The sequence below is a fragment of the Lynx rufus genome, unplaced genomic scaffold (genome assembly GCF_022079265.1).
Source record: "Lynx rufus isolate CCGP_SWC_20201006 ecotype Redwood Valley unplaced genomic scaffold, mLynRuf1.p SCAF_2, whole genome shotgun sequence".
NCBI lineage: Eukaryota > Metazoa > Chordata > Mammalia > Carnivora > Felidae > Lynx > Lynx rufus.
In genome coordinates, this window is record NW_025814834.1 from 199,191,972 (window position 1) to 199,204,684 (window position 12,713).

The 12,713-nt window shown below is 43.4% G+C and overlaps 1 protein-coding gene and 1 non-coding gene across 12 annotated transcripts in view; both read left to right on the forward strand.

Annotated features, from left to right (window-relative positions):
• The window catches only part of PUM1 (pumilio RNA binding family member 1), a 133,654-nt gene that overhangs the window by 85,607 nt on the left and 35,334 nt on the right, over positions 1 to 12,713 (forward strand). For 7 of the 11 annotated variants that reach the window (XM_047086016.1, XM_047086017.1, XM_047086011.1 and 4 more), the window contains 5 exons: positions 9 to 113; positions 4,487 to 4,638; positions 9,724 to 9,862; positions 11,176 to 11,319; positions 12,232 to 12,528. In XM_047086016.1, coding sequence (XP_046941972.1) covers positions 9 to 113; positions 4,487 to 4,638; positions 9,724 to 9,862; positions 11,176 to 11,319; positions 12,232 to 12,528 — 837 coding nt within the window. The remainder of the gene's footprint in view (positions 1 to 8; positions 114 to 4,486; positions 4,639 to 9,723; positions 9,863 to 11,175; positions 11,320 to 12,231; positions 12,529 to 12,713) is intronic. The other 4 variants (XM_047086019.1, XM_047086010.1, XM_047086013.1 and 1 more) reach the window with 2 other exon arrangements.
• On the forward strand, positions 9,983 to 10,060 carry LOC124516815 (small nucleolar RNA SNORD103/SNORD85). Its single transcript, XR_006963204.1, has one exon. It is a non-coding gene; the product is annotated as a small nucleolar RNA SNORD103/SNORD85 (small nucleolar RNA).

Genomic DNA, 12,713 nt, shown 5'->3' on the forward strand with positions numbered 1-12,713 from the left:
GTTTTCAGCAGGTTTAGCGCCCGCTGCGTTTGTCCCCAATCCCTACATCATCAGCGCTGCTCCCCCGGGGACGGACCCCTACACGGCTGGACTGGCTGCAGCGGCGACACTAGGTGAGGTGTTCTGCTGCATGTGGGATTTTATCCCCTGCTGAAAAGTCGTGTTGGCCCGCATGCATTCTTTGTACTGGGTCCCAAATCCAAGTCTCCGGTGGAGATTTCTCTCCTGGTTTCCGGTGTTCTTTCCCTGCCAGCTGGATAGCTCTCCTTAGCTGTAACCTCAGACTCGAGCATAATCCAAAGGCAAGTTAATGAGCTGCCTCCTCTATAGGCATTTGTGATCCATGGAGACACCACTTGCTTGTAGGTATTTTGGGAATTTCTCCCCTTTCCTAGGTCTTCCTACTACCTGTAGTCTGCCATAGTCCAGGTCCTTATACTCTTTCTCTAGACTTTAGCAGCTGTTCTTACATATTGCTAATGTCCTCTCCCACCCCCACCCCCCTGATTGTTCTAGAAAACTGTCTTAAACATCGATTTTAACTTCTCACCTTTCAGTTTTAACCCATCACTGATTTGATTTTTCTTTTTCTCGTGCTGTATTATCTTTAATTAAGCAACCCGTCACCGATTTCCATCTTATCCAGCCTAACAGCACACCTCAGCTGTTAAACATGGCTGATTATTCCAGCCTAACTGGGTGGTGGTGGTGGTGGTGGTGGTGGTGGTGGTGTGCTATTCCTTGGAATCACCATTTTTAAGGAGCTGCCACGGCCATTCTGAGGATTAGTGAAGACTGGAGCCCACTGTGTATAGGGATCTGATCTCTCTCGCCATGACTTGTATGTAGATATCTCTACACGCATACCACTTTCTTCCCCTCTCCGGATCAGCTCTTACTGGCTCATACCACACATTCTCGCTGTACTAAATGAATTTTAGCTTGCTGCAGACACCACGCTGGTTTAGGTCTCTGTGTCTTTGCCTACTGTGGTTTCCTTAGTCCTCTATAGTAAACTCCTCCCATTCTTTGGGAATCTCATTGGCTGGCATTGTTACCCCCTAGAAAGCCTGCCTTTGCTACCACCCCCTCCCCCATTTTTTTCTCTGTTACTTCTTATTACTTTGTGTTCATTGCTGGTGGATGTTTGAGTGAGTGGTTTTAAAACCCCCTTAAGATTGAACTCTTTCAAAAGCAGGCCTTCCTGTTACTTATCTCTGTAGCACAGTTGCTGGCACCATAATGGGGTCACACGTGTATGGTAGATTGGATTCAGTGTCAGGACGAAGTAAATGTCTTCCAAATCCCTCCAAGTCATGTTAATTGTGACTGAATATTATTGTAAGATTCTACTTTTTATCTAGCATGCAGTTTGCCATTATGAACTCAAATGTACAGTATAGAATTTATTTATTTTTTTTAGTATTCACATTTTAGCGTGGTTTTGTTGTGTTTGAAAGACAGGAGCAAATCTTGATTTTATTTTATTTTTTATTTTTATCATTTATTGTCAAGTTAGCTAACACACAGTGTAGTCTCGGCTTCGGGAGTAGAGTCCCGTGATTCATCCTTTCCACACAACACCCACTGTTCATCTCAACAAGTGCCCTCTGCGATGCCATCGCCCATTTTCCTCACCCCCCCAAGCTCCCAGCACCATCACCCCTCAGTTTGTTCTCTGTACTTAGGAGTCTCTCATGGTTTGCCTCCCTCTCTGTGTGTAACTTACTTTTCCTTCCCTTCCCCTATGGTCTTCTGTTAAGTTTCTCAAATTCCACACATGAGTGAAAACGTGTGATATCTGTCTTTCTCTGATCAACTTACTTCACTTAGCGTAATACCCTCCAGTGCCATCCATGTTGTTGCAAATAGCATGTGTTTTGATGGATATGTATGTAGTATAGTTCCTCTGTCCCCCTCACCTTTGGGGTAGTACAAGTGTCTTTCTAGCAGAACGATCTACGTAACCATCATTAATTTTTATTCAGCCCTTATTAACCATTCGCCAGACATTGTGCTGAGTGCTTTTGTTTCATACGAGTTGTTGGAGGATGACTTTACAGATTAGGAATTTAGGGCTCAGAGAGCTCCCTTTTTCAAAGGTCACACTATTTAAATATCACACAGTTGGGGTTTGAAGCAGGTCTAACTCAGAGTCCATGCATGCACTTTACTGTCGTGTCCAGTGCCCGTGCTATCTTGAACTGCCTTCTCTGTACTTTCTTTCCTTTGCTAATTTACTATATGTTATTTGAAACAAAGAACTAGTTTTAGGGAAGACATGCTTGGCCTCACTGAGATCATAGTTTTGTGATGAGGGTCTTGATCGTTGTATTCATCCCTAAGCCAGACTGAAAAAGACTTGAGCTCTTTCACACAGAACCAGAAATGTTAACCACCTAAACTACGAAACTGCATCCGCGTGTGGGGTGTTCGTCACACGGGAATTGGAGCAGGCATCCTGATGAGCCCAGCTCAATTGATGATGCACCCTGGGGGTATTTTCCTAAATGCAGTCAGAGGCCATGTGACCAGGGGCAGCAGTAGAAATGCTAGTTGAGAGAACTTAGAGGATCATATGAAAGTTGATGGTAGCAGCAGTCTGCGCACAGCTGAAGGTGGTTTTGTTGACTTTTGGTGGAGACTGTCATCGCAGGTTGCAATCCAGCCTTTCGCCATGGATGTGGCACCACCCTCACCCTTATGATAGCCATTTGTAGGTGAGGAAACTAAGGCATAGGTAAGGTCTCGCTGTTGTTTTCTCTTTCGTTCTTTTCGGTAAATGTCCAAGACCACCCCACTTTGTAAACGCTAGTCAGATGAGTTTGGGTATGGTGTTTCAGACTATGCAGGTTCTGAGGCGTTAAAAGGTTTTCATTACCCTTTTGCTTATTATAAAAAAGTTGCTCATACTGTAACCTAGCTTTTCTAAGCAGCAGCATCTTTATTTTGCGCCCAGATGTCATATTTCACAGTGGGCAGCCTTATAAACAGAGCTGCTTTTTGGCTAAGCCTACAGGTACAGAAAATACCAAATTAGAAATGTCAGAGCAGTGTTGGGCAGGGATGTAATTTGACTTATTTGTATTTTAGAAGCTTAAAACTGGGAAACAAAACACACGTTCCAATTTACTTTGATTTAATGAAATATATGTTTCTACAGGATTAGCTACTGTGTCAGAATGGATACATTTGAAATAGCTCTTTGGAACTCTGTCTAAAGGCACTGTTGTTATTCAGTCAGGTTGCAAATATTTTAAGTTCTGTGCTTTAAGAAACTTCTCACTGGAGATGTGTTTCAGCAGATGTGAGAAGCTGGCTCCGAGCCCTTGTCTTGTTGGCACAATGCAGCTTTGGTGTTTCTTGCTGCCATCTTCGGGGAGTCTGTGGTTTAGACACCTGCCCCACCCAGGCTGCTGTCTGCTAGCTCTGTTACCCCTGTTGCCTCCCCCAGAGAAGGTGAACAGATCATTTAGATTGAAGCAGAATGCTTAGTTTTGTTTAGGATACTCAGCAGGTCTGTAAGAACTCAAGGTTTTGTTTCTGTTTCTTTTCAACGGTGACTTAGGTTCAAAATTTCATATATCAGTGTCTGAATGTAGTTGTGTTGACTGACTTCCAAAACAGGAATGGGAGAACCAAGCCTCTTAGAAATTGAGCAGTGGAGGTTCAGTGGTGTGTCTGGGTCACGTTGTCAGAGACTGGTGGATTTTCCTGCTTTGGGAGTTAATGGAGCAGCATGGCCCCTGTCCCTGGCAGTCACCTTGGGTGCCATCCTTACCATTGAGAGCAGGGTACCCTTAATTTTTTGTTCTCTTCCTTCACTTGATGCACACAGACTCTCCATTTATTTCCCTTCAAATAAGAAACTTTGTCTCTGTCTATCCCGTGTCCTTTCTTTCTCAGGGAAGCATAGGCCTTTTTGCCTTCTTCCTGACCCAGCACCAGTTCCTCTGTTCTTAAACCCAACCTTTCTGACTTTGATCAGTTATTCTCCCTTTTTAAAATGTTTTGTCCTTCATTAGCTTCTTCCTCTTGGCCTGGAGTATATTACAGGCTTTAGAAGACTTTTATAAAAATATAAAAACATTTTCTGTTTTTTAAAAAACAATCCATGATCAGCTAGAATGAATCTGTATGTTTTTTTTCTTTTAATTTTTTTTAACGTTTATTTTTTGAGAGAGGGAGACAGAGCGTGAGTGGGGAGGGGCAGAGAGAGAGAGAGAGAGAGAGGGAGAGAGACGGAATCCGAAGCAGGCTTCAGGCTCTGAGCACAGAACCCATTGTGGGGCTCGAACTCATGAACCGTGAGATCATGACCTGAGCCGAAGTTGGATGCTTAACTGGCTGAGCCACCCAGGTGCCCCTGAATCCATATATTCTTAATGTTTTACGGTAGGATCTGTTGAGTCTGACTTAGCCTTTGGAAACCCTGAGTGGATTCTGACTGGTCTGAACTTCCTTACCTTTCTCTTGATATTTTTAGGCCCGGCTGTGGTCCCTCACCAGTATTATGGAGTCACTCCCTGGGGAGTCTACCCTGCCAGTCTTTTCCAGCAGCAAGCAGCTGCCGCCGCGGCAGCAACTAATTCTGCAAATCAGCAGACTACCCCACAGGCTCAGCAAGGACAGCAGCAGGTAAGCGTAAAGAGAATTTACCCATCTAAGTGTGCATTTGAGTCCTTGGCTATCATTAACATGTAATGATACTCCTGCTAGAGAAATGCTGTGAATGGGTGAGTGCCCTCCTGCGCATGTTACCTGGGTTCAGGCTCAGACTCAGCAGGGCTCACCGAATGCCTTGTATTCGCAGGTTCTTGGCCTGTGTGACTAGGTAAGATCATGAGATTGGGCACGAAAAGACTGTAGAGAATCGTGCGGTTGAGGGTCCGCGCTTAGCAAGTGGCAAAGCGAGTACTGCTTTCCGCCACACGGAGTCTGCTTTTAGACGCCATTCTCAGAGTTCTGCCTGCCCGCGGGCAGCTTGCCACCAAAGGGGACGTACTCGTTCTCCGGACTGCCTGTTGAGAACACCAGCTGAATTGGATAGAAATCTGTGACCCTATTGTACCTTTTAACTCAGAGTAAGAAGAGCTTTTTTTTTTTTTTTTTTTTCCAACGTTTATTTATTTTTGGGACAGAGAGAGACAGAGCATGAACGGGGGAGGGGCAGAGAGAGAGGGAGACACAGAATCGGAAACAGGCTCCAGGCTCTGAGCTGTCAGCCCAGAGCCTGACGCGGGGCTCGAACTCACGGACCTCGAGATCGTGACCTGGCTGAAGTCGGACGCTTAATCGACTGGCCACCCAGGCGCCCCTAAGAAGAGCTTTTTAATGAGTTGGGAAAGAAACTGAGTATGCCCTTTCGTTTTGAATAGGCCATTTTCTCCTGCTTACTAGAAAAACACCTGTTTATTGCTGAAAATTGTGGTAAATTAGAAAACTCGAAGAAAAAAATGCCTCTTGTGAGGAAAAAAACAATATTATAATATTATGTTTGGTATTTGTCATTCTAGTTTTATTATTTAACTTCTGATAAAGTCAGGGTTATGCTCTCCACACAGTTTTGAGTTTTTACACTTTTCCATATTATTTAATGCTTTTTAGAAATATTTGCTAGCTATTTTTAAATGTCTCAGAGTATTCCAGTCTTTTGTTCTCACCAGTTTAACGTTTTTATTTATTTTTGAGACAGAGGGACACAGAGCATGAACAGGGGAGGGCCAGAGAGAGAGGGAGACACAGAATCTGAAACAGGCTCCAGGCTCTGAGCTGTCAGCACAGAGCCCAACGCGGGGCTCGAACTCACGGACCACGAGATCATGACCTGAGCCAAAGTCGGACGCTTAACCGACTGAGCCACCCAGGCGTCCCATGTTTTCGCCAGTTTATTACTATTATTTGATATTTAGCTTAGCAGTATTTTGATGTTATAAAAAAGATGGACTGATATCCTTTGTATAAGTGTCTGATTATTTCCATGGAGTAAATTCCTAGAAATGGAGTTTTTTTTTTTTTCTGTGCAAATAAAATGAACAGTTAGGCTTTGATACACATTGTCAAAGCCATCTTTTGAGGCAAAACACCATATGTGATACGATGCAAACAAGAATGGTTTTTACTAGTCTCACTAAGAGAGTATGTATTTAATATTTTAGATTCTGTAAAGTTATAGAAAAACTCAGATCTTAAAATTCTAGCCAATTCATCATTTTCCAGTAAGATCAGTCATTTTACCGTAAGATAAATTTTTGGAAGCTGACGCACGATTTTCTTTGCAAAGGTACAATTCTTGTACCAGGATATGTAAGGGAATTTAACAGATAATTTGTTGACATAATGGGTGATCCCTATTAATAAGCCTCATAGCTTACTCTTTGTGGATAGTCAGTACTTATTTGTATGATGATCTTTATGTTTAAATGGCTGCCAAATAATCGTGGATTTGGAAGACAGAAGTAATTGCTACGTTTTCAAAGTAGTTCTAGCAGAGTGCGCAAGAAAAATAGTAGGAACTACTTGTTGAAAGCTTTTTGCTTAAAATTAAGTGCTTAAAAAAATAAAGCTGAGTGTTCCACATAGGATTTCTTTTGCTTATTCTAATTCTGATAGATTATATGATTTCCCTACATAAGATTGAGGAAATGGAATTTGTGTGGCCAGGGTCACACATATATTGTTGAGATTTGAACACAAATCTATAATTCACAACTTGTGTTATTTTCTGACCGTGTTGTGATATTCAGAGTTCCGGAAAACCCGAGGCCTGGCCTTTGTTTTCCTGTGGCCTGGTTGCACCTAGAGGTCAAGGAGCACAGCTGTTCTGTATTCAGAGAGTCTGTCTCCTGAGCTGTCAAATGGGCATGGCAGTCATTTGCATTTCAGGGATTTCTGTCACCCACAGTTGCAGACCCTACCGAGGAAAGATTATTCACATTGCTTTTTACTTTTTAATAAGCAGCCATAGTTCAGTTCCAAAGTTATTTTTGTCAGTTGCTGTTTCAGTCGTTTTAGGAAAAAACAGTTTTATTGGTGAAGTCCTTTGTCGTAGTCCTTGAAACGAGAGGCCCTTTTTAAACTTTGGTTTTGACCTTTTTGGCCTTTATGTTTTAATCAGAAAGCATTTGTTGTGTTCTAGGCATGGTAACTGTTCCACACCTAATTGCTGGAACTTTCTGCACAGGCAGTGACATTCCAGCTACTCCATCATACTTCTGATTCCTTTTTCATCCTTTTTGAAGGTTCCTTTGACACCTGATAAAATTTTTGTTCTTTTCTATTTTAAGCGTTTGCTAAAGAAAAACTTCTTGTGTGTTGGGTTGAAGCCAAGGACGTGTTGGCAAACCTGGCAGTGATTTGGTGTTAGATACTGCATTTTGAGAGAGAAGCGTTGAGATTTAAAAAAAAATTTTTTTTAATGTTTATTTATTTTGAGGGAGAGAGAGACAGAGTGTGAGTAGGGGAGGGGCAGAGAGAGAGGGAGACTCAGAATCCGAAGCAGGCTCCAGGCTCTGAGCTGTCAGCACAGAGGGCGACGCAGGGCTTGAACTCACGGACCGTGAGATCATGACCTGAGCCGAAGTCAGATGCTTAACCAACTGAGCCAGCCAGGCGCCACTAGAGAGAAGCATTTAGAATGGCTTCTGAACTTTCTAGAATGGAGGAGACTCTGTAGATGATAATTTTACCGAACATGGTGAACTATAGAAGGATGAATGATTATTAATAAAGATATCCCCATTGAGCGTCTCCTTGAGTATTAGGTATTGGTAGATCTCAAATGCTGTATTTAAATCGGTACCTTTTAAAAGAAATTTGAATTTAACAGCTTTTACATCATAAAGAGAGATAGTAAGCTAACTCCAAGGATAGTGTTTTACAAAGTAATTTTTGTGATTTTGTTAGATGTTAAAATGTTACTTATAAATTTTATACATGTGTTTCCATAAAATCCAGACTTGATAGCTACTGATGAAATTAAAATATATACATATTGGCAGTGGACCTAAGAACTTTGATTAGTCATCAGGGTCCCACACAGTTTTCCAGAGACTGGACATAAAGGAAACGTTTCTCTCATTAAAACGGGGCTCAGTAGTCTGGACTCCCTCTTTTTTCAGGCACATTGTCCATTCCCCTGTCCCCTGACCTTTCCTACAACTCCTAACCACACATAAGCCTAGTTCATAATGCCCAATGATAATGATGGTTTCATTGATGTTGTATTAGTTCTTGAACTATTAGTATTTGCCATATATGTGTACATGCTGTTTACTTTTCCTAGAGTGAGAGCTCTTCTGGATCTTGGTGCAAACACTCCCCTGGGCAACCTCCTTTGACTCTTCTGTGTGGATTAAAGCACTCTTTCTCTTGGAAAGTCTGTTAGATTCCTTGGGTCACAAATAAATATTTTGATAGTAATTAGCTATTGGTTATTGATTATCTCCTGGGTACCAGGTATTGTGCCTTGCAGAAGTTAATTCGAATGCTCCCAACATATTTGCAGGATCAGCTGTTACCCTTAACTAATTTTACAGAGAAGGAAATAAGAGACTGGGAGTAAATTGTCTACACATCTCTTCTTGCCAGTGTGGATGGTGTTGTTTCTCTTATGCTCATTTAATAAATAGCCAGTGGTGTTTCTCTTTTATATTGTTTACCCAGTGGTACCAAGAATAATCTGTACCCAGGTTCCTGACCATATGTCTAACTTTTATAAATAGCAAAGTGATAGTGAAAGTGATCCGAGAAGAACTTTGCCTTTGGAAAACATTGCAAAACGCATTTTATAATTTTAGCCTCGGTCTGTGGGTTTTGCATTTTTACTTACTGGAGCATATAGATCATGTGGAGTAGATTCTTCAGAGCATTCAGAAAAAGAATGATTACCAGCATTTTGGTGCCCATGTTTCATTAATAAAAAGTAGATCCTTCATCACAGTGGCAGAACTGGTGTTCTGTACTGAAATGGCAGTGCTCTTGACACCTCTCCATTTAGATTGCCGTCTGTTGTGAAATTTGTGAGAGGAGAAATAGAAACAGCTCGGAGGCCTCCTAAATCCAGTCCTGGTGAGCTCATTTGGGACCATTTGGGCCTTGTTGAATACCAATAGTGTTATAGGGTAGAGAAGATGTTCTTATATTCTATAAAGGAAATACAGACTTTTGGGTGTGTGTGTGTGTGTGTGTGTGTGTGTGTGTGTGTGTGTGTGTGTGTGTGTTCCCCTTTAGACACAGCTATTTTAGTCTAATTATGTGGGTAAATTACCTCTGTTTACCTATCTAAACTCCCCTTCCCTCTCCATCCTCCTCCTCCTTGACGCACTTTTTGTCAGAGCACTGACACCATGTTTAGACTTAGTTATCTGTCTTCGTTCACTGGAATGAAAGCTTTAAGAGGGCAGGGGCTTTGTTTGTCTTGTTCGTTGCCTTGTCTCTAGTACCTGCCAGATGGAAGGCATGAAGTATTTGATTAATGAATCCTCACTTTTATAGGCTTTTGGCTGCTTGTAAAGGTAATAATGTTTAAGAGTGGTAGAATGAGATTTCATTCAATGAAATGTTGTTAATTGAACTTTTATCCTAACAGCCATGCCATGTAAAACATTATAGGAGAAATGGTTTACAACTACCAATTTAAAAAAGTTGACCCAACTTAAGCACACGGTGGGTCTTAGGTATTTCCAATGAGAAGAAAGTAGTTGATTTATTTCTGTCTCCCAGGTTCTCCGTGGAGGAGCCAGCCAGCGTCCTTTGACCCCAAATCAGAACCAGCAGGGACAGCAAACAGATCCACTAGTGGCAGCTGCAGCAGTGAATTCTGCCCTTGCTTTTGGACAAGGACTGGCTGCAGGCATGCCAGGTGAGGCTGCATTGTTGTTCCTCATGCTTTGAGGGAAAAAACAGTCTGCTTGTTGGGGGAGACTGAGAGGAAAACAGGCGGTGCTTTCAGCTTGCGTAGCAGACTTGTCACGATTTGGGGACTGGCAGGGATGACATACACTTGCCCTCACTTAGACCATCGTTCGTTGATGAGAGCACCTGATTGTTCTGAGCCAGTCTTAATCTTACATGTGTCTCTCCACACACTGCTTGGAGTATGCCGTTGTCCTTTGGTGGTGATCTGTTTTGTCCCTTGGGACTGGGGATGATGGAAGGAGTGGGCAGGCTACTTTAGCATCACTCCCAGGTTTTAGTCTTTATGCTGATGTCTTTGAACAGTATTACGGAAGAAGTTCCTAGTGTTCCTTGATGGGGCCATCCCTTACGTTTCTGGGATTTCTCCTGAGCCGACAGCAGAGGTGCTTTGTGGTTCCCTACCTGTGGTTGATCTTCACCTCGAGCAGATGTTATTCTTGGCTCACTGTCACCTGGTCCTGTTCTTTGCACAGGTTGGAAGTAATTTGTGCTTCTTCCTTTGAAACAGGTCCTTGTGAGACCTCAGCATAAATTTATGGATTCTTACTGATCATGGAGCATAGCCACATTAACTGATCTACTTAGGAATTCACCGAGTAACTTTAACCTGCATCATTTGTTGTACGAGTTACTAAGCATTCAGCTTTTATTGGGAAGTCACCTGTAATTTCTCCTGTGGCTCAATAGCATTTGGAGATTCCATGAGGTGCTGAAAGATCCTATTATTTGAAGTGTGTCTAGGTTTTACCTGGTAACTTGCAGGTGTGCAACAAAGAGGACAACTTTGTGCTTAGACTGTTACGAGGTATGGAAGTACTACGTTGTGATCATTGATACTCTCTGTTATTTTCGTAGTCGAGGAAACTGTAAAAAAAATTGTCAGGGTATGATTTCTGGTGGTAACCTTGGTTGGCACTTGGAAGAGCGCAGGTTTCCCTGGCCCGCCGAATTCCCTTTCTGACACTTAGCGGATGATGAATAATACTGTACCATTCTGTGCCAGACACCATGCGAGATCTTTCGCATTCCTCCTCTGATCGTCTCAAGACTTTTATGAGGCAGGTGTTCTTATCATCGTCACTGGGGAAATGGGATGCGCAGAGATTCAGGGTCATACCGCTGTCCAGGTAGTGAAGCCAGGATAGAAATCTGCGTCTGTCGGTCCCCACGGTCAAATCTGTGACTGTTTACAGTCTGCTAGCGCCCAGGAGGCCCTGGTAGCTTCCTGTCTACTCACATGTGGCTTGACATTCCCAGGTTATCCGGTCTTGGCTCCTGCTGCTTACTATGACCAAACGGGTGCCCTCGTGGTGAACGCAGGGGCGAGAAACGGTCTCGGGGCTCCTGTGCGGCTGGTCGCTCCCGCCCCAGTCATCATCAGTTCCTCAGCCGCTCAAGCAGGTGAGCTTCCCGCTCCGTGAACTCCTGTCAGAGATCCAAAATGGGCGACGGACGATGTTCTTACAGTCTGTTGAAATGTACTTCATTTGACAGTTCTCGATATAGCAATTCTGCCCTGTAATATTTCAAAGAGAAAAGCAGAAGCAGCAAGTGACCTCGATAGATTCTGTTGACAGCCATGTGCCAGCTGGTTAGCAGCAAGGACCTGCTCCACCGTGAACATAGGAAGTTGGATTACTCACGCACAACGGCACCGTTGGCAGCAGTCCAAGGCTGATTTCACAGAAATCCATGTCCTTATTTTCATTATTTTCAGATAATGTTTTTTTTTTAAATATGTTGTTTTTGTTTTTCGGGGTGGAGGTGGGACGGAGGGAGTAGTGAGAAGTGGCAGAGCAATACATTTTGATGGGGGATAAATGATACATAGGTTTTTGTTTTAGGCTTTGTGTGTGTGTGTATATATATTAGGAATGTAAATTAGGAGCAACGGCGGAAACATCTAGAAGAGAGCAACATGTTTAGGAATTCGAGGGACTTGAGTATATTGATGACAGTGGTTCTGGAAAAGTCCTCAACGATGATATTTGTGGAACTTGAGATTTGAGGAAGTAGTTGTAGTTAAAACAGCTACGTCTGACATCTGTACCTGTTTTAAACTGCAGACTCCTTAAAGCTGCCACCATAGTGAATTTGGCTTCGGTGGTATTTTGACTTCACATTGGAAGCAGAAATAGAAAATAGAAGCTTCAGATGAAGGGATCGGAGGCAGATTTGCGTAGTTGTGTACGAGGCTCACGTCCGCTTCGAAGAGATAGGACGGCGTTACGGGGTTTTCGGAAGGATGGCACCGTGGCTGGGGAATGCGGCCAGTCCCTTTCACAGCCCAATGGTTTGCTTTCTTCTTCGTAGCTGTTGCAGCGGCCGCAGCTTCAGCAAATGGAGCAGCCGGTGGTCTTGCTGGAACAACAAATGGACCGTTTCGCCCTTTAGGAACCCAGCAGCCCCAGCCCCAGCCCCAGCAGCAGCCCAGTAACAGCCTGGCATCCAGCTCTTTCTATGGCAACAACTCTCTGAGCAGCAACTCACAGAGCAGCTCCCTCTTCTCCCAGGGTTCAGCCCAGCCTGCCAACACGTCCTTGGGATTTGGAAGTAGCAGTTCTCTCGGCGCCACCCTGGGATCAGCCCTTGGAGGGTTTGGAACCGCAGGTAGAAATCAGACTTTATGTGCTGTTAAAACTGAATTGTAATTATTTTTACAATCTTTATGGAACACTGACAGTGCATGGAATCCTGGACAGATGCCCCAGGCAGATCTGGACCGACCCCCGTGGGAAGCCGGCCGTCCCACATATCTGAGATGATGGACTGTTAAAATCAAGTTTTTAGGGTTG